General features: G+C 34.9%; 1 protein-coding gene across 12 annotated transcripts in view; it reads left to right on the forward strand.

Moving 5' to 3' along the window:
* The window catches only part of TCERG1 (transcription elongation regulator 1), a 58,934-nt gene that overhangs the window by 12,211 nt on the left and 27,616 nt on the right, over positions 1-19,107 (forward strand). For 6 of the 12 annotated variants that reach the window (XR_009007079.1, XM_057539971.1, XM_057539975.1 and 3 more), the window contains 5 exons: positions 2,243-2,485; positions 6,716-6,778; positions 7,976-8,176; positions 8,903-9,015; positions 10,144-10,232. Coding sequence is in view for 11 of the 12 variants with exons in the window: in XM_057539971.1 (XP_057395954.1) it covers positions 2,243-2,485; positions 6,716-6,778; positions 7,976-8,176; positions 8,903-9,015; positions 10,144-10,232 (709 nt within the window). In the remaining variant the exon portion in view is untranslated. The remainder of the gene's footprint in view (positions 1-2,242; positions 2,486-6,715; positions 6,779-7,975; positions 8,177-8,902; positions 9,016-10,143; positions 10,233-19,107) is intronic. The other 6 variants (XM_057539972.1, XM_007194181.2, XM_057539976.1 and 3 more) reach the window with 1 other exon arrangement.

The following is a 19,107-nucleotide window of genomic DNA, read 5'->3' on the forward strand; positions in this document are numbered from 1 at the left end:
AGATCTGAGGCTGGATTAGTAGTATATTTTGAGGTCTAGTGTTACACTAGTCATTTTAGCAAATGGAGTTAGTAGGAATTTACCTACTATAAAGTCCTAGCTACCATTCTCCCAGCCTCCCAGGTAGTTCTTTTGTTGCCTTTGTCCCTTTTCTCTCATGACGCATGGCAACTAATCAGATTCAGAAAATCCTGTGTCAGCAAGAGGAATAGGTTGAGTGCATACTTTTTGCCATCTCCATTTGGTGTTCCTTTCCCCCTGAAATTTGATGCCTTTGTAACTCATTTTATTTTCCTGACTCAGTACTTTGTATTGTGAGTTTAGCCAATATTACTAAATACTATTACCATGATTTTTTAAAAAATGTAATTCTGTGAACTGCAGTGTAAACCTGTGGGTAAATTGAACTAAAAATTAAGGAATTTATATTTTAACCTCAGTTGAGCATAAACTCATTTTATCCTGTGCAAGTTTGTGAAAAATGCTGATGAAATCCTCCTCCTCAGGGAAGTTGGGAAAAATAACTTGATATATTTTCAGCCACTGCAGTAGATTACAAATGCTAAATGGTATATGTATGGGACTGGGCAAATGTTGCATGTAATTTGTATTTTTCATACTGTTATAAAATTATATTAATATGATACTGTACCCTAAGGCTAGGTCTATGCTAGACCACCAATTCATTCCTGGGCCCCTGAAGATACTTGTTTGGCCCTGCTGTCTATTTAGCCAAGGTGAGTCCCTCATTAACAAGTATGAAATTGCTGACATCTTCCCAGCCTAAGTGAGTTTTTCATTGTTAGGAGCTGAAGGAAAGACAGTGAGAAATTTTTTCAGTTGGATTATTGGGTGGTTTGCATTAAACAGTGTGCTTTTCCGTAGAATAAAATTGGCATAAAGATTGGGAAAGCACTGTTTTACTTAATTTGATAAATTCATTCTTATTCCAATATAGGTAAAGTTTGGCATTTTTCTTTATATCAAGATAAAGTATTAGTTACCAATGAATTATGAAAATGAATTTTGTTTTGGAACTGGATGGGTTGTGAATAAATAACAAAAAATGTTTTGTAATATTTGAGAACTGAAACTTAAAAAAAAGGAAATACGAATTTTATATATTTCGGGGGTCACAAAGTGTGATTACTAGGGATGAGATGTTTTATTTTTGATATTTAAAAATAACATATTAGCAGAACCAAATTATCCTGAATTTCACATTTTGCTGGTCTCTCACACTGGAAACCTGAGGGTTTTTTTTTCTTTTTTTACCTTTCTCTTTTGAAATAATTATAGAGAAACCCAAGTCGTTTTTGACTCCATTTGTTCATATCCAGTCAGTCATTAGTTATTGCATACCTTTTTCTCTCTGTTCTTCCTTGCTTGGACAACTCCAGATATGTTGAAATTGATTTTCCCACCTCTGTTCTTCCTTTTCTTCCTATGCATCCTCCAGGTTAATTCATCAAATGAACAGTGATTGTTACTCTTCCATAAAGAAACCTTCATTCTACCTCCCCCACATCCCTTTTACATTCATGAAGTCACATAAATAACACGTGAATGCATTCTTATAAAAAAAAAATCAAACTCTAACGAAGCATGTGTAGTAAAAAGTAAAAGGTGTACACAGATACGTTTTGGTGTTCATTCTTTTAGATCATTTCTCTACGTTTACGTAAGTTCTTCCCTTTCCCTACCCAGTCAAGTGCAGACTCCTTAGTCGTCTGTTCAGGGCCTCCCACTTTATGCCTCTGGCCTGCCTTTCCAGCTGTAACTCACTGGTTCTGTTGGTATGCCTAGTGTTCTACTAGTTGACTGCTTGTCTTCTGTTTTCTAAACAATACCTTGTTGTCCCCTACTCTTTGCTTTTACTCACTTTTCTCACCACTTCCTTATTTTCTCCTTTCACTTTGTCATTTTCCTTGTTGAAATCCTAATCTTTCAAGGCCTATCACCACAGTATAAAATTTTCTGTACCGTCTCACAGTAAGAAATGGTCTTTGGGTCTTGAGTTACACTCCTATACATTTATCCCATTTCACTTTGTGTTTTAGTTATTGTTTATGTTTCATTTAACTATTTTCAAGCTTCTTGAAGACAGAGACCTTGTTATAAATTCCTTGCAGTGCATGGAATGGGCCCTAAATACTTATATACTGAATGAGTGAATGATGAATGAATATAGTAAAATGGTTTAAGAAGGAGTGATACATATTTCTGTTTTATCTTTTATCAGCACCCACAACACAAGATCAGACCCCAAGTTCTGCTGTTTCAGTTGCCACGCCTACAGTTAGTGTTTCAACTCCTGCTCCTACAGCCACACCTGTGCAAACCGTTCCTCAGCCGCACCCCCAGGCGTTACCTCCTGCCGTTCCTCATTCAGTACCTCAGCCAGCAGCAGCAATACCTGCTTTTCCACCCGTAATGGTACCTCCATTTCGTGTTCCCCTTCCTGGCATGCCAATTCCACTTCCAGGTAAACCAATAGATTATAGTTTTTCCAGCTATGTTTTCATATTGTCAGTTAGTTTGTTCTCATGTGTCTGTTGCATTTGAAATTTGCCTTGAATCTCACTTGTTTGAAACATTTTTGAAAGATTCATGGCTAACTGCAATATTTTTCTCTTCAGTTTTGGTAAATGTCCTTTTCTGTTGTTGTTGTTTACATGTCTTAAAATTAGAGCCACATTTAAAGCAACACTCATTTTGGATAATGGCCCCAATGAATTAAAAATGATCATCTTTTTGTGTAAATATGTTCTAAATGCAATATTTTAAGAGATTGAGTGTATGAAGTTGAGAAATCACAGGTCACAATAGGTAACACAAGTTAAGTGATTTCTGTATCATACATTGGCCTAAGCACTTTACATGGAACAATTCGTTTAATTTTCACAACCATCTTATGAGGTAGATACACACACAGGTTAAGTTACTTGCCCGTGGTCACATAGCTAATAAGTGATGGTGTTGGGGTTTCAGTCTGGGCACTCCAGATCCAAAAATCATGCTCGTAATAATTATGTTTTACTGAGAAGAAAATGTGAGTCACTTAACTTTAAAAAAATCATCTAAAACAAAGCATAAGTTTCCCTTGTAACAATTGTGAAGTATAACAGGCACCATTTTAACGTTTAAATAATTATGGTGAGTTCATGTGTTTTATTTTTTTAGGGGAAATCATTTCAACTAGAGAAGGAATTAAAAGATTGTGGAGTAGAATTTTTCCCATAGGGATTAAACAGTGGTAGTGTTTGGCATCGTAATTTGAGTGTTTGCTGTTGTCAAACATACTTACTCCTTAATCCATGGTCCGTTCTCCTAGAATTACAGTTGAAAATGTTGACGCCTTAGAGACGTCAAGCTCACAAGGCTAGTTTGCAGCAAAGATGAATAGAACCTAGGCCTCTTATCTCCTAATTTCACACTCCTTCCACTATGATTGCTGCTTTATTGTACTAGTTTTTGTGTAAGAATAGGGTTGTGATACAGCTATTTCTTAGATTTGCACACATTTTAATTATCACATTGTCTATTTCCTTGTAACTACTTCGAAAAGAACACTTTCCTATATTACACCTTAGCAAGAAAGAAACCAAAAATTTAAGAATTAGTGGGTTTTTTGGAAAACCTTTTTACATATTGTCGATATAGTGTTAGGTAATTAAATGACCAGTATGTGATGTTTAAGAAACCGAAATCATTTAAAAGTAAGAAGAAAATAAAAAATGTTTTCTCTAATACTAGGGATTACCCTTTTTCAAAATTAAATTTAAGATTAAGCAACTGATACTTTCCTCTTTGGATATACTCTTTGTAGAAAATTAAGTGGTGAATGGATAAAAGCTTGACATTCGTCATAACCTCTTGCAATCTTGGTCTGCTTTAGGGTCAGGGACAGTGTCAAGACCAGATCCTGGATTCTGAGTGGTCATAAGGAGCTGAGGTTGTTAATTCTGTAGAGAGAAGATTGAGAGGTAGCATAATAACATATATGAGGTATTGGAAAGGCTGTTGTCTAAAAGGACTTTGGTTTTGCTTTAGAGGTTCTTAATAGGACCAGTGGGTGAAAGAGTAGCAAAATTTATGTCTGTAGAAAGTGGAATTTTGTCACAGTAAAATCCCTTCAGTTATAGCTGTCTTTGGATGTCTTGGTCTTCTCTGGTCCTCACCCCACCGTTAAATTTTAGAACAGATGGTAACCGTTTGTGTTACCAGATGAGGCAGTACCTATGAAGTTTGGCAGTAAAAGGCATTTAATAAATGGCAGCCACTAATGATATTTTGTAGGTCAGTTGGAAGAGAACCTGAGTTAGATAATCTGTAAAATTTTATGCAAGATACCAGAGATTCTTTGGAGAGGGAACTAATGTTTTATAGAAAGTAATATTTGTTTTATATAGTGAGGCATCTTAGATATTAGAATTCGTTCATTTTCTCATTTCCCCTTTTAATTCAGTCATCTAAGGTACTCTAGTAAAAAAACGAATGGAAAAGAAGACTTGTTTTTCTCCTCCCCAAATCTTTGGTTTTATGTATAATGCCATCTATCTCTGTTTTTCCTTTTTTATATCAATTCAACAGTAAGGTAAACAGGAGGAATTTGGATGTAATTTATCTTGGAGCCTTATATTCTATTTGAAATAGCAATGTATGGTGCTAATGAGGATGATTAAAGAAGGGATAGTCAAACAAGATGAAGAAAAGGAGTGGAAGAGTTAGGTAAAATATAGGAGTAAGAGGTGGAGTTGGGGATAGTGAATTGGATTAGGATTACAGGATTTCTACTTCTTAGTATGTAAAATCTTATTTGGAATTTTAAGAAGCTTATGGTCAGTGACATCAGGATTATCCAGAATTCTAAATGGAATTTTCTAATTTCCTGGTAGAATATAATTTGAGGGTAGAGTTGCAGGAAAATTGAACAAATGCTCCTTTTTAAAGAAGGTTAAAAATTTAGATGTTTGGTTATTTTGTGAGTCTTCATGATATGCATATAGTCACCCTTAGAAAACCTTAAGTTGGTCTTTTTAACATGAGAAGAAACAGACATGTCCTTTTATTATGGCCTATAATGTTGATAGTCAAATACAGGAGTTCTGTGTTGGCGCAGCTGATATTTAACAATGGCAGTTAGGCCTAAATATGAATATATTTGACTTTCTTCTGTTTAAGTTGTATAGTTGAAATTACTTATTAGGGGATGGTTTTGGAGAACAGTCTTTGAGAGTAAAGTTCATATAGTCTAAGAATTGAATTTCTAGTGCTGACTTAGTAGGCTCAGTGATCCTGCAGATAGCAGTATTTATACTAATTTAAACCTAATATATGCTGTAACTTCCTTAATCAAACGAATGTTTCCATTGCTTTCTTTAAACATTATGGAAAATAAAACTATACATATAACTGTACTCAGCATACTTTTTTGATCCAGTGCGTTTGTTTTAGTTTCATTGTTAACAGAAAGTTTAGCTTTAATATTTTTACTTAAAATAGTAATTAAGAAATTAAGGCACTTTTCAAAAATTGGCAGTATTTTGTGTGTGTGTGCGCGTGAACATAGGTATGTTATTTACAAATGCAGGGGTTTAATTTAATTTTTGTCTCTGAATTAGGAAAAATTTATTTTTATGTACTTTAGTGGGGAAAAGAATTTATTACTTTTAATTTTTATCAGTACCAAAATAGGTTTAGTTTTTTTTTAGCCAAAACAAAGAGAAAATAAAATTTAACTTCCCAACCCTTTGCTTTCAGCCTTTTCCTTTAAAAGTTTTAAAAAATTCACTCTTAATTTTGATTTTCCTCAATTAATCAGTCTTAGTTTTCCAGCTTTTCCTTTCATTCCCTTTTTATCACCATTGTAATGCATCATGATGAGTCTTCATTCTTCTAAGAACTGTACGTAATTTCCATTCTTTAATACAAGTGCTACTCCTTTAGCTGGCTTAAACGATTGAGGTTTCTAAAGTAATCAGCCCATGTAGTCATAAATGATACTAAACGGGCTGTCTTCTTCTTAATTTGTTAGCCTGCCCCCACAGTGTTCCAAGCCCGTGGCATTCCATACAGCAGGCACTACACATGGATATTTTGTCATTAGTTGAATGCTACCCTCCTCTTCATCTTTGCCCTTTTATTTAAAGTATTATTTGCAGTGGTATATTTGGATCTGTCTCATACTTTATTTTCTTCCTTTCCCTCCCGCCCCTCTTTGTCCTATCTTACTCTTCTTCTACTTCTGCATGGTTATGCTCCATGCGTCTGCTTTTGCATGTAGTTCCCACTTAGCAGCAGCACAGAGAAAGTGTCTTGTTAGTGTCATGCTGCGTCTGCCTTTCACTGGTGTCTTAAGCAGCATGGGTTTGATGTCCTGTGGGAAAATGTCCCACATGAAAACATGAAAACTTGTTATGCATACGTAATGAAGGGGCTTTCCTTTGTTGAATTTAAACTCTTGAGACTCCTTCAGATATTATCAGCTGGTTTGATAAAAAGGTAATTGATGCTATAATTTAGAATTAGTTATCATTGGATTTGGCACCACTTCCCACAAAATGTCAAACAAAAAGAAATTCTACTCCATCCTTGGTCTTTTTCATTGGAAATAACATTCTAAATTGTAGTGGTAAATTATTTCCCTGAATCCCAGTGGTAGCCGACATACAATGGCAGCTTTCCAACGTATGCTTGCTTATCCATTTTACAGGTGTAGCAATGATGCAAATAGTCAGCTGCCCGTATGTAAAGACAGTCGCTACCACCAAGACCGGTAATTTTTAAAACCATCTTAGTTTGTTTTGTCTGTAAGTTGGCATGGTAGTGAATGTTGTTGTTTATCCTTTTATTTATTTATTTTGCCCAAGTGAGTGGATTTTTTTATATTTTTCTTTTTAATGAGCAGTATAAATGCAGTTGTCATATTTGGCCAACACTTAATTTTCCCAATTGCCTGTAGTATTAGCTTCGTTGGTTCACAAAAGCAAATAAGGTCAAATCACTTTATATCTTAATTTTTGTAATAAGTGTAAACAACTTCATTCTCATATTCATAACATTTAATTTTATTTTTTGACTGTGTTTTTAAGTTAAATATAAAAAAATCATTTCCATGTGTAAAGTGATGTGATTATGCTTGCATGCTAGTGAGTATATGTGTGTGAATATTTGTGTGTATAGTATAAATTTGCATTTTAAAGTTACTGAAGTTAATTACCTGAAACTTAAATTCTAATATAGGATTTGAGGGTTTTTTTTTTCAATTTTGATTCACGTTTTTGATTATTTTATTTATAATACCAGCTTGTTTAGCTGTCTGGTGAAAAATATAAATCTTGGCTTATCTTTAAAAGAAAAAAAGAAACATTGCTCTCTTTCCAGAAAAGAATAAACTGTCAAAGAGTTTACAGGCATATCTCACTTAATCACTTAGTATATTAAAGTTGATTTGATAATAAACTCAGTCATTTACTTTATTTTTACTTATTTATTTTTTCAGTCATTTACTTTAAAATAGAATTCATATCCTTTTTAGGTACCTTAAAACAAGAAAACAATTTTGCCTCAGGAAATATGCTTAGTAAATGTGCTTGTTGCCTTGATTTCATTAGAATTTGAGGAAATTCTTTATAGAAATATATTTCTATTAATAAGTAGAGAATATACCATTATTTTTATAATTTATTATGTTATAATTTATTAAGATTTCACTTATAGTTGTGACCCAAATTTCTGACTGTTCTTAAGGTACTTCTTGGGTTCAATTTCTGAACCTAATTGAATTTAGGCATTAGAAGTAAGCCAGGGATATAGATTTAAGTAATTAAATCATAATTTATATGATTTTTTTTGTTTCAACTGGCTCATTCATTATTAATGTTTAATAGAAAGATTTAGCTCATATTTTAAAGCTTTATTTTGTATCACAATTTGATACTTGGATCTAATTTTTTTATTATTCTTCTTCTAGGTGTATTGCCAGGAATGGCCCCTCCTATTGTACCCATGATACACCCCCAGGTTGCTATTGCAGCTTCACCTGCTACCTTAGCTGGAGCAACAGCAGTTTCTGAGTGGACTGAATATAAAACAGCAGATGGGAAGACATATTATTATAATAATAGAACATTAGAATCAACCTGGGAAAAACCCCAAGAGCTAAAGGAAAAAGGTATAGTTTTAATGACTTGGTGGGACATAGTATAAATAGAAATGCTATTTGAAATTCTGAGTTAATTCCTTTTTTAAAACGTTTGAGGGGTTTTCTAGTTACATAGTGTTGGATTATTTATTTCCTCTGAATTGATAAATATGTATTTATTTAAAAAGCCAGTTCTTCTACTTACGTGTTTGTCCATCACTTTATCATCTGGAGAAGTTAAATTATATGTACACACTAATATATATATTTTACTCTTGTCAGGAATTGCATAATTATTCTACTGAATAATTATCGTTATCATTATTGAGATTGATAGTAATGATCAGGAAGGAATGTGTTTATTGTGTGTATTCTGAAGAAAAACTTTAGGCTGTTGGAATCTTGGAGGAAGGGGACTCATAATTTTCTATTTCACAAGTCCCTGTTTCTGTTTTTTAGTATGTTATCCCTTTCAGCAGAATGAATGATTGCTACAAATGATATGTGAATGACCTGAAAGACTTTATGTCCCTCTGAAATCCTAGTAGTTCTTTTCTGCTGACAGTTTCCTGATTGGTATAGCAAGGTATTTGAAGTTGAACATTACATTAGATTCAAATCAATGATATTACAAGGAAGAACATTTTATTTTTGTGGTTAATAACTAGAAATGGAATATCTTAACTGCTTAGTCTCTGAAAGTTCATCAGAAGTTACATCAGAACCACTGTGTGATGTTATCTCAATTTTTAATAGAAAAATTAGAGGAGAAGATTAAAGAGCCAATTAAAGAACCTTCTGAAGAACCTCTGCCAATGGAGACGGAGGAGGAGGATCCTAAAGAAGAGCCAATAAAGGAGATAAAAGAGGTAAAGGGCCATTACCTGTTTCCCTGGGAGCCAGCATTGATTGTTGGGTGCAGTTTACTTGTAACTGAAAATCCATTTGCTGTAGTTTCATTTTTATTTTTTATAAATTTATTTTATTTTTGGCTGTGTTGGGTCTTCATTGCTGTGCGCGGGCTTTCTCTAGTTGCAGCGAGCGGCGGCTACTCTTTGTTGCAGTGCGTGGGCTTCTCATTGCAGTGGCTTCTGTTGTTGCAGAGCACGGGCCCTAGGCGCGTGGGCTTCAGTAGTTGCGGCATGTGGGATCAGTAGTTGTGGCTCGCGGGCTCTAGAGCGCAGGCTCAGTAGTTGTGGCGCACGGGCTTAGTTGCTGTGCGGCATGTGAGACCTTCCCGGACCAGGGCTCGAACCCAAGTCCCCTGCAGTGGCAGGTGGATTCTTAACCACTGTGCCACCAGGGAAACCCATTTGCTGTAGTTTTAGATAATTGCTGTAAATCTGACCTGAAATTTTAGGGTTCTTTGAAATTTCTAATTCAGTTTTTCCTTTGAAAGTTTCATTAAATTACTTCTTATACTAAACCAAGACCCCCCCTAGAAAGAAAGGACCTTGGACCAGAGCTGATGTCCCCTCCTGACTTACAGACTGGTACATGTTATAGTTAGAAGTACAACTTCATATTGGGGAATGATCGTTGCATTTTATTTGTCCTCTCGTGGCATGGAATAATCTCTGTACAGCACTAAAAGAGCTCTGCTTTTTGGAAGCTTTTTTTATTCAATGAGGGACCAATGGTAGTCTTGTCTTATCAGTAAGGAATTTAGCAGAAAAAAGAAACGACCTTAAATGAAGAGGTCTCCTCTAATCTTCTATACCCTTTTCCTTATTTCTACTCTTAAACAGATGGTTAGTGAGTCTGTAAGATAGGACCTGCTGCTGATGGGGTCTACTGTTATGCAGTTTGGCTCTGTCTAGGGGGCAAGGATTTAGAACTTATTTAGAAATTCTGACTCAGAGTCTCTCCTCTGTATGCTAGCAACAGACCTTATGTTGGTTGTACTTTAAGGTATTTGCAATCTTTCTTATATTTGTGGGATATTCAGGTATAGTTTTGTGATATTAATTTAATTGTAGTAATATCATTTCCCATAGGAGCCCAAAGAAGAAGAGATGACTGAAGAAGAAAAGGCTGCCCAGAAGGCAAAACCAGTGGCTACTACTCCTATTCCTGGTACTCCATGGTATGTACTTGACTTAAGCTGTTTGATTGATTGATTGCCATGCTTGATTATTATTATCCAATAGGAAGAAAAAGTACTTTAAAAAAGCATGTGTCAAATACCTGTTTGTTTATTTGTTATTTATTTTGGTTGCATTGGGTCTTCTTTGCTGTGCATGGGCTTTCTCTCTAGTTGTGGTGAGCGGGGGCCACTCTTCGCTGCAGTGCGCGGGCCTCTCATTGCGGTGGCTTCTCTTGTTGCTGAGCACAGGCTCTAGGCGTGCGGGCTTCAGTAGTTGTGGCACGTGGGCTCAGCAGTTGTGGCTTACGGACTCTAGAGCACAGGCTCAGTAGTTGTGATGCATGGGCTTAGTTGCTCCCTGGACCAGGGCCCGAACCCTTGTCCCTGCATTGGCAGGCGGATTCTTAACCACTGAGCCACCAGGGAAGTCCTCAAATACCTGTTTTTATCTACTGAATATTTTTTGGTTCTTGTTCATTGTATTTTGGGTGCTCAAAATTCAACTGCTGCAGTGTCTTCCTCCCTTCATGGAACTCTCCATTAATATTTATTGTTTAAAATTATAGATTTGAACCACTGAGATTCTGAATCTACTTTTTTATTGTTTAAAATGTTTTAAAATTGCTTTTGTGTATATATTCTCATATGTGATTATGTTTATAGAACTTTGTAAAATTATGTCTTTTTATCTTAGCATTGAATAGTCTATTTTTTCTTTCCTTCTTATGTTGGGTTTTCCCTTTTCTTGCACTCCCCACATCAGGGCTTTCTCTCCTGTTCCTTTTCTAACTTATTTAATCCGTGTACAGTCTACACATGGCAATGAGTTGGCTTGTTTCTTAAGTCTTACAATCTACAGATTCCCCTCCAACTTGTTTTCCTTGCTTTTTCCTCCTTGCTTTTATATTGAAAAAATAAATGTGTTTGTTCTATAGAGTCCCACAGTCTGGATTTTATTATTGCATTCTCATGGTACTCTTTAATAGAATCCTCCATTCCTGAATTTCCTGCAAGTTAGCAGGCAGTTACAGAGATGTGATCGGATCCATGTTTGATCTTTATCTCATACATTTCCTATTTCAGACCTAGATTCAACCATTTTCCAAGGAGCCCTGGTTTCTTTTTGTGAGAAGGGGCATTTATAGGCCATGTGGGATCTAGGGATAGTTGTTACTACTGAATTAGTCATTATTTTTAGACATCTTTGGTAGACAGAGGTGGAAGATACATACATGTAAAGATACATCTTAAGTTCACACCATTACTTGCAGTTCAAGTCTACTACAAGATTTTTACTGACTCTCATCATCTATCTTAATTCAGTATCTCCTTTTCTTCTGGAAACCATCTTTGAGTGATAGCAACATAATTACTCATTTGCTTTTCTCACAGGCAAGACCAGTACTATCACTGACAGTGTGATTACTGAATACAGTTTAAGCTTTTTTTTTCCAGTTACTTTTACGTTTAGGGTATATTACTCTAGGGATGTATAGTCAAATCATTGTGTTTTAAAAGCATTTTGGAATAGTTGTTTTTTATGTAGTTATTCTACCAACTTGGTACACAGGCTCCCTTTTAAAAATAATTGTGCAAAATATTTACCCAGTTCTCGAATCAAAGTTATGAAAACAATTTGTTTAAAAGAATGTATTTCTAGGTTGTGGTTTCTCTGAGTATTGTACATGAAAAGCCGGTAACCAACTCCAAACCCTACCAGTCTGGAGTTTTGTGGCCGTTATCAGTTTTCAGACTTGGGTCTTTCCTCAGATTAGTAAAATTTTCTTTTGGGATTTGTTTAATTAATGCTTTTCTTCATCTGTTTCTTTCCCCCTTTCTGGAACATTTGTAACTTGCTTGTTGAGTATCTTGTATTTATTCTAAATCCCTTACTTTTTCTCTTATGCTTTATATTTATAATTCCTGTGCTTTGCTTATTTTCTCATTGACCTGATATGATACTAGATGAATGCATACAAAAAAAAAGCATACAATATAAAGGAATTATATGAAGTAAAAAATTACAGAATTCCACTGTCACCAAGCCCTTCCTCGTTAGTAAAAGTTTGGTACATATGCTTTCTGCACCTTTTGCTGTATTGTGTTTTATGCACATGTGTGTAGAGATGTGTGTGTGTTATACGTGCACATTACAGTGTCTTTAGAAAGTATATTATTTCTGAATTTTTTAGTAAATATGTCCTAGACATTTTGCAATTTTAGTACATGTAAATCTATTTGTGGTAGCATAGTTTTCTGTTATATGAAAGTAGGTAATTTTCCTACAAATGGGTGATTAGGTGGTCTTCTGTTTTTGTATTGTTTGTGGGTTTTTTTTGTTTGTTTGTTTTTTGGTTTTTTTGCCCTGGCATTACGAAAGTTGCTGTTTAGGGCATCCTTTATACATACATACTTCTTTGGGAACACATGCAAGTATTTCTGTAGGATTTATTTCTAGAAGTGAAATTGTTGAATCAAGTGATACAGCTATTTAAAATTTTGGTGAATATTGCTAAATAGACCTCAGAAAGGGTTTTTTTTGTGGGAAGAAGGGGGTGTACCAGTTAATATTCCCAGCAACAGCCTGAGCGTACCAGTTTTCTCTCACTCTCACCAGTGTAGGGATATTCCTTTTAAATCTTTAGTATTCTGATAAGAAAAGAAATCTTGTATGTTTCCAGAATGTTGGTATAATTGAACCTATTTTATGTCTATTGGCTGTGCATTGCCTCTTTACAGTTTTTGCTCATCTTTTTATGGACTTGTCTTTTTCTTATTGGTATGTGGAAGCTTTTTATGTATACTGCTGTTAACTCTGACATAAAGAACTCGCACACCTTGATAATACGGAAAACAATCCAACAAAAAAGTAGTCAAAAGACATGAACATGTACTTTACAAGCAGCACATGTGAAGGAAGCTCCTTGTCATTAGTACTCAGAGAAATGTAAATGAAAACCACACCTGTTAGAATGGCTAAAAGTTTTGAAAACTGAGCATGCCAAATGTTTTAGAGGATGGTGAGCAGCTGAAACTCTCATACACTGCTGATGGGAATTTCAAAAAGGTAGGACCACTTTGCAAAGCAGTTGGACAGTTTCCTAGGAAGAATATATAATAAATAATTCAGCCATTCCACTATTTATTCGAGAGAAACAAAAACATATGTCTATACTTTTACAAGAATGTTCGTGACAGTTTTATTTGTAATTTATTTGGGCTGTTTCCAGTTTTTGGCTATTACAAATAAGCAGGTATCTAGGAGTGGAAAAACAGAAAACTAGAAACACCCCAAATGTGCATCAACAGGTGTATGGATAAACAAATTGTGGCATGCTACTCAGCAATAAAAAGGAACAAACTATAGATACACTCAACAACATAGATGAATCTCAAAGTCATTATTGCTAGGTGAAATCTTTTGTGGAAGTCTTTTTTGTCATGGAATCCAACCAAAAACTAGGGCTTACTGATCCTAGGGGATACAAAATACTTCTAGCTTTGATCTCTCTTTATAATTAATTTAAAGGCAGGAGTTGGGGGGTGGTGACTGTAATACATTTTCATCCAATTATTCACTGCAGAGTTCTCTTCAAGAATTTCCATTAGAACCATCCTGAGACACTTAAGCGATCTTGTTAGATGTTTAACTTTATTGGGAAAAAACTAAGCCTAAATTTTCGATACCAATTTCTGAAACACTGTTTGATACATATTAATAGCAATAACTACTTTGAGATGGAGGTGATATTCTACTAACTCATGTTGGCTTCAGAATACCTAGGTGTGCTAATACAGCTCCAATGGTATTAGTGATAAATGTGGAGTGAGAAACTGTCAGGACATTTCAGCATTAATAGAAAAACTATGGACAAAGAATTCTTGTGTCACAAAACTACCCTGTGCTAATAATATGCATGATAAAGTGATTAGGGGTGAAGTGTACTGATAATCTGCATTTTTTTAATGTATCAAGAAAAATAAGACTGGCAGATGCATTGATGGAAGGATAGATAAGTGATAAAGCATATATGATAAAATGTTAAATGTAAAATCTAGGTGGTCAGTATATAGTGTTCATTGTTCTAGAAACAGTCTTTCGATATTTCTGTATGTTTCAATTTTTTTCACAATATTGGGGGTAAAAAACTATGGAAACAAAAAAAAACCCTAAAAAAGCAGCAGTCGATTGATATAAATATATATATAAATAAAAATAAAGTCCCTGTGCCACTATAGGTAAATACAAAAGTTTAAATACTATAAGTTCAAAGATAAATTTTTCATAAGTTAAAACCCAACACAGATTACAGACAAATAAAACATGGCAAATACAGGCAGCCCTCAATTTGCACTTTGTACGGGACTGTAAAAAATTTATGGCAGGCTAAATCTTTGTGATGCAATCTTAGTAAGCAATGGAAAAAGTTACAGTTCTCAATGACCTTAAAAATTTTTGTCAAAACATTAAAAACTCTCTTAGAACCAGAAACTAAAGCTTGCTGATCTAGGAAATATATAATGCTTCTAATTTTGACCTCTCTTTATTCTTAAAACAACAACAACAAAAAGTCAGATTGATGCTCTGAGACACCAGGAAAAGAATTCTAGTATAGTTAAGGAAAACATGGAACTTCATGTTTTACATTTAGCTTATCTCTAAAGAAATAATAATTTGAAGAGCAACATCTAAAGATATCAAAAAAATAAACTAATAAAATTTGATTATCCAAATGAAGTAGCATACTTGCTTAGCTGAACAATTTGTTTAACTTAGAGTTAGCACTTACCCATCTTATAAGAAATAGAAAATAATAAATTAGGGAATTAAGGTTATGCTGATAGTACATTCCTTCATCAAAAGAACTTGGAAGATAATTTGGACAAGTGGTTATCTTCCGTGTATTCAGATGGACTGTAAAAACACTAGGACCATATAGTTGCATTTTTGGAAAAGGAATGGGGTGCTTCCGAAGAAAGACACAAAACCTAGAAACTGTAAATAAAAAGATAAATAAATTTGACCTCATAAAAATATAAAATTTACATGTGATAAGGTTTCATATGTTAATTTTGTAGACTAGACTCTTGCTAAATGCATTTATTACTGTTTTGTAGATTCTCTGGGATTTTCTACGTAAATAATTGTATCACCTGCAGATGGGAGCACATTTATTTCTTATTCTCTGATCTTTAATGCCACTTATTTTTCTCTTCTTATTAATAGGACTATCATATCAGAGCAATGCTAAATAGAAGAGGTGAACATCCCTGCCTTATTCGCCATGTAGAATGAGAAAATTCAGTCTTTTTTTTTTTAATATAAATTTATTTATTTATTTTTGGCTGTGTTGGGTCTTCGTTGCTGCATGTGAGCTTTCTCTAGTTGCGGTGAGCGGGGGCTACTTTTCGTTGTGGTGCGCATGCTTCTCATTATGGTGGCTTCTCTTGCTGCAGAGCATGGGCTCTAGGCTCGCGGGCTTCAGTAGTTGTGGCACACGGGCTCAGAAGTTGTGGCTCACGGGCTCCAGAGCGCAGGCTCAGTAGTCGCGGCGCACGGGCTTAGTTGCTCCGTGGCACATGGGATCTTCCCGGACCAGGGTTCAAACCCGTGTCCCCTGCATATCGGCAGGTGGATTCTTAACCACTGTGCCACCAGGGAATTCCGAAAATTCAGTCTTTTACATCAGATATAATACTAGCTATAGGTTTGTTTTTTTTTTAATTTGCTAGTGTTTTTATCATAAATCTGCACCTTTCGAAATGAGTTTTTCTCCTTCATTCTTTTAATATGGTGAATTACACTGAGTTTTGAATGTTAAACTAGCTTTGCATTTCTGGAATAAGCCTTGTCATGGTAGATTAATCTTTTTAATATATTGTTGGATTTGATTTGCTAATGTTTGATTAAGTATTTTTGCATCTATACTCCTGTGGGATATGGATCTGTAAGTTTCTTTTGTAATGTTTTTTGTTAGGTTTTAGTATTAGGCTTATGCTGGTTTCATAAAAATGAGTTGGGTGGTGATTGGTGATTTCCATTCCTCTGTTTACTGAAAGTTTGTAAGATGATAATACTTTTTCCTGAAGGTTTTATAGAATTAACAAGTAAACCATCTGGGATCAGAGTTTTCTTTTTGGGAAGGTTTTTTTTTTTTTTTTTTTTTCCTTGGCTGTGTTGGGTCCTCGTTTCTGTGTGAGGGCTTTCTCCAGTTGTGGCGAGTGGGGGGCCACTCTTCATCGCGGTGCGCGGGCCTCTCACTGTTGCGGCCTCTCCTGTTGCGGAGCACAGGCTCAGTAGTTGTGGCTCATGGGCTTAGTTGCTCCGCGGCATGTGGGATCTTCCCAGACCAGGGCTTGAACCCGTGTCCCCTGCATTGGCAGGCAGATTCCCAACCACTGCGCCACCAGGGAAGCCCTGGGAAGGTTTCTGATAACAAATTAAACTTCTTTAATAGTTATAGGACTATTCATTTATTTTTGTTGTAGTTTCTTCTGTCAGCTTTGGTAAGTTTTTCAAGAAATTTACTTATTTTATCTAGGTTGAATTTGTTCTAATTATTCTCTTAATATCCTTTATTTTTTATATTTTTATTTTTTTAAATATTTTCTTTATTTTTTCTTTTGGCTACGCTGGGTCTTCCTTGCGGTGCATGGACTTCTCTCTAGTTGTGGCTAGCAGGTTTTCTCTCTCTAGTTGCACCGTGCGGGCTCAGTTGCCCCACGGCATGTGGGATCTTAGTTCCCCGACCAGGGATCCAACTTGTGTCCCCTGCATTGGAAGGCAGATTCTTTACCACTGGACCATCAGGGAAGTCTCCTTTTAATATCCTTTAGATGTCTTTGTTCTTAATTATTCCCTTAATATCCTTTAATGTCTGTGATCTGTGGTGATAACCCCTTTTTCTTTCTACATAGTGGTGATGTGTTCTTTTTTTGGATCAGTCAAACCAGAGGTTTGCCAATTTTGTGGTCTTTCGTAAAGACCACCAGCTTTGGGGTGGTTAGGCCCCTCCCCCCTTTTCCCGCTCTTATTTTCTTTTTTCTAATTACTTTGGGTTTACTTTATGCTTTTTCTAGCTTCTTATGATGTCCTCTTACATCATTAGTATTAGTTCTTTTCTAATATAATCATTTAAAGCTTAACATAGTTTCCTTTTAAGCACTACTTTAGCACCAACCTACAGATTTTGGTATGTTGTATTTTCATTACCATTCAGTTCTTACTATTATGAAATTAACTTTTTGATTTTTTCTTTGACTCATGTATTATTTAGAAGTCTGTCATTTCATTTCCTTAATTTGGGGTTTTTCTAGGTATTTCACCGTTACTGATTTAATTGTGGTCAAAGTATGCACTTTCTTTGGTTTTGATACTTTCAAAGTCACTGTCTTTTTGTTGTTGTTCAGCAGATGGCCTTTAGTACTGTTAGTTTTGGGGTTTGGTTGGTCTGTCAGTTGTTGAGAGAGAGTTCTATTAATCTTTTATAATGGGATTGCGTATTCCTTTCTAATTGGTCCATTCTTCATCTATTTTTAAGCTCTGTAAATAGGCTTATATACACTTTACAGTTGTTATGTGTTCCTGATTGTCTTTTTTTATCATTATGAAATGACCCTATTTATCTCATAATACCCTTTGTCTTCATCTGTTATTAAAATAGCCATGCCTGCCTTAATGTTGTGTGCATGGTATATCTTTTTCCATCCATTTACTTTCACCCTTTCTATGACTTTATGTTTAAAGTTTGTCTCTTAAGACAGCTTATAGTAGTGTCTTGTGTTTTTATTCACTCTGTCAATTCTGATGCAATTCATGAAATAAATGGAAGAGAAATATGAAATCAGAAATAACAGAATATAATAACAGAAATTAAAGCCACATTGGAAATAGTAGAAAGGTGAACAGGTTCTGCTTGGTACATAGTCAAGAACAAGAAGAAACATTTGAGAAGGCTGAGAAAAATAAACAGAAAGAACAACCACATGAATGTAACTTTTGGTTGGATTTAGATCTATTATTTTTTCTGTCTTTTCTATTTTTGTTCCTCTGTTCCCCCTTTACTACTTGCATTTGAATTATTTGAACATTTTCTAATATTCCATTTAATAATTTATCTGTTGGCTCTCTGGTGATATCTCTTTGCATTAATTTTTGTTGTTCTAGGGGTTACAGTGTACATACCTAACCATTATAGCCTACTTAGAGTTATTATTGTACCACTTCACATAAAATATGGAAACCTTGCTACCATATAGGTTCATTTTGAATAATTTTTCGTACATATTTTGAAGAACTTAAGAGGAGAAAATATCTTTGATATTTACCATTTCTGTTGTTTTCCCTTCATTACTAAAGATCCAGGGTTTTGTTTTTTGTTTTTGAAGAATCATTTCCTTTCAGAAAAGCTTTCTTATGGGGCAATTCTGATGGAGATGAAATCTCTTAGTTTCCCTTCATTGGGGATTGTCTTCTTTTCCCTTGTTCCTGAAGGATATTTTTGCTGTATATGGAGTTCTAGGTTTGCATTTCCTTTTTCCAGAACTTTAAGGATGTTGTTTTACTGTATTTTTGCCTCTGATTTCTGGTAATTAATCCACGATCATTGGACTTGTTTCCCTGTTTGTTTTGTGCCATATTTTTCTTAGCTGCTATCAAGGATTTTTCTTTATATTTGATTTTCACCTGTTTGATTATGTGTGTCTAAAAATGATTTTCTGGAAATTTATCCTGTTTGGGGTTCACTGAGCTTCCTTAGTATTTATGTCTTTTACCAAATTTGGAGATTTTTCTGAGCCATTTTGTCTTCAAATTTTTTCTGCCCCAATATTCTCTTCTCCTTCTGGGATCCCAATGACGTGTCTGTTAGGCATT

The sequence above is a fragment of the Balaenoptera acutorostrata genome, chromosome 2 (assembly GCF_949987535.1).
Source record: "Balaenoptera acutorostrata chromosome 2, mBalAcu1.1, whole genome shotgun sequence".
NCBI classification, from domain to species: Eukaryota; Metazoa; Chordata; class Mammalia; order Artiodactyla; family Balaenopteridae; genus Balaenoptera; species Balaenoptera acutorostrata.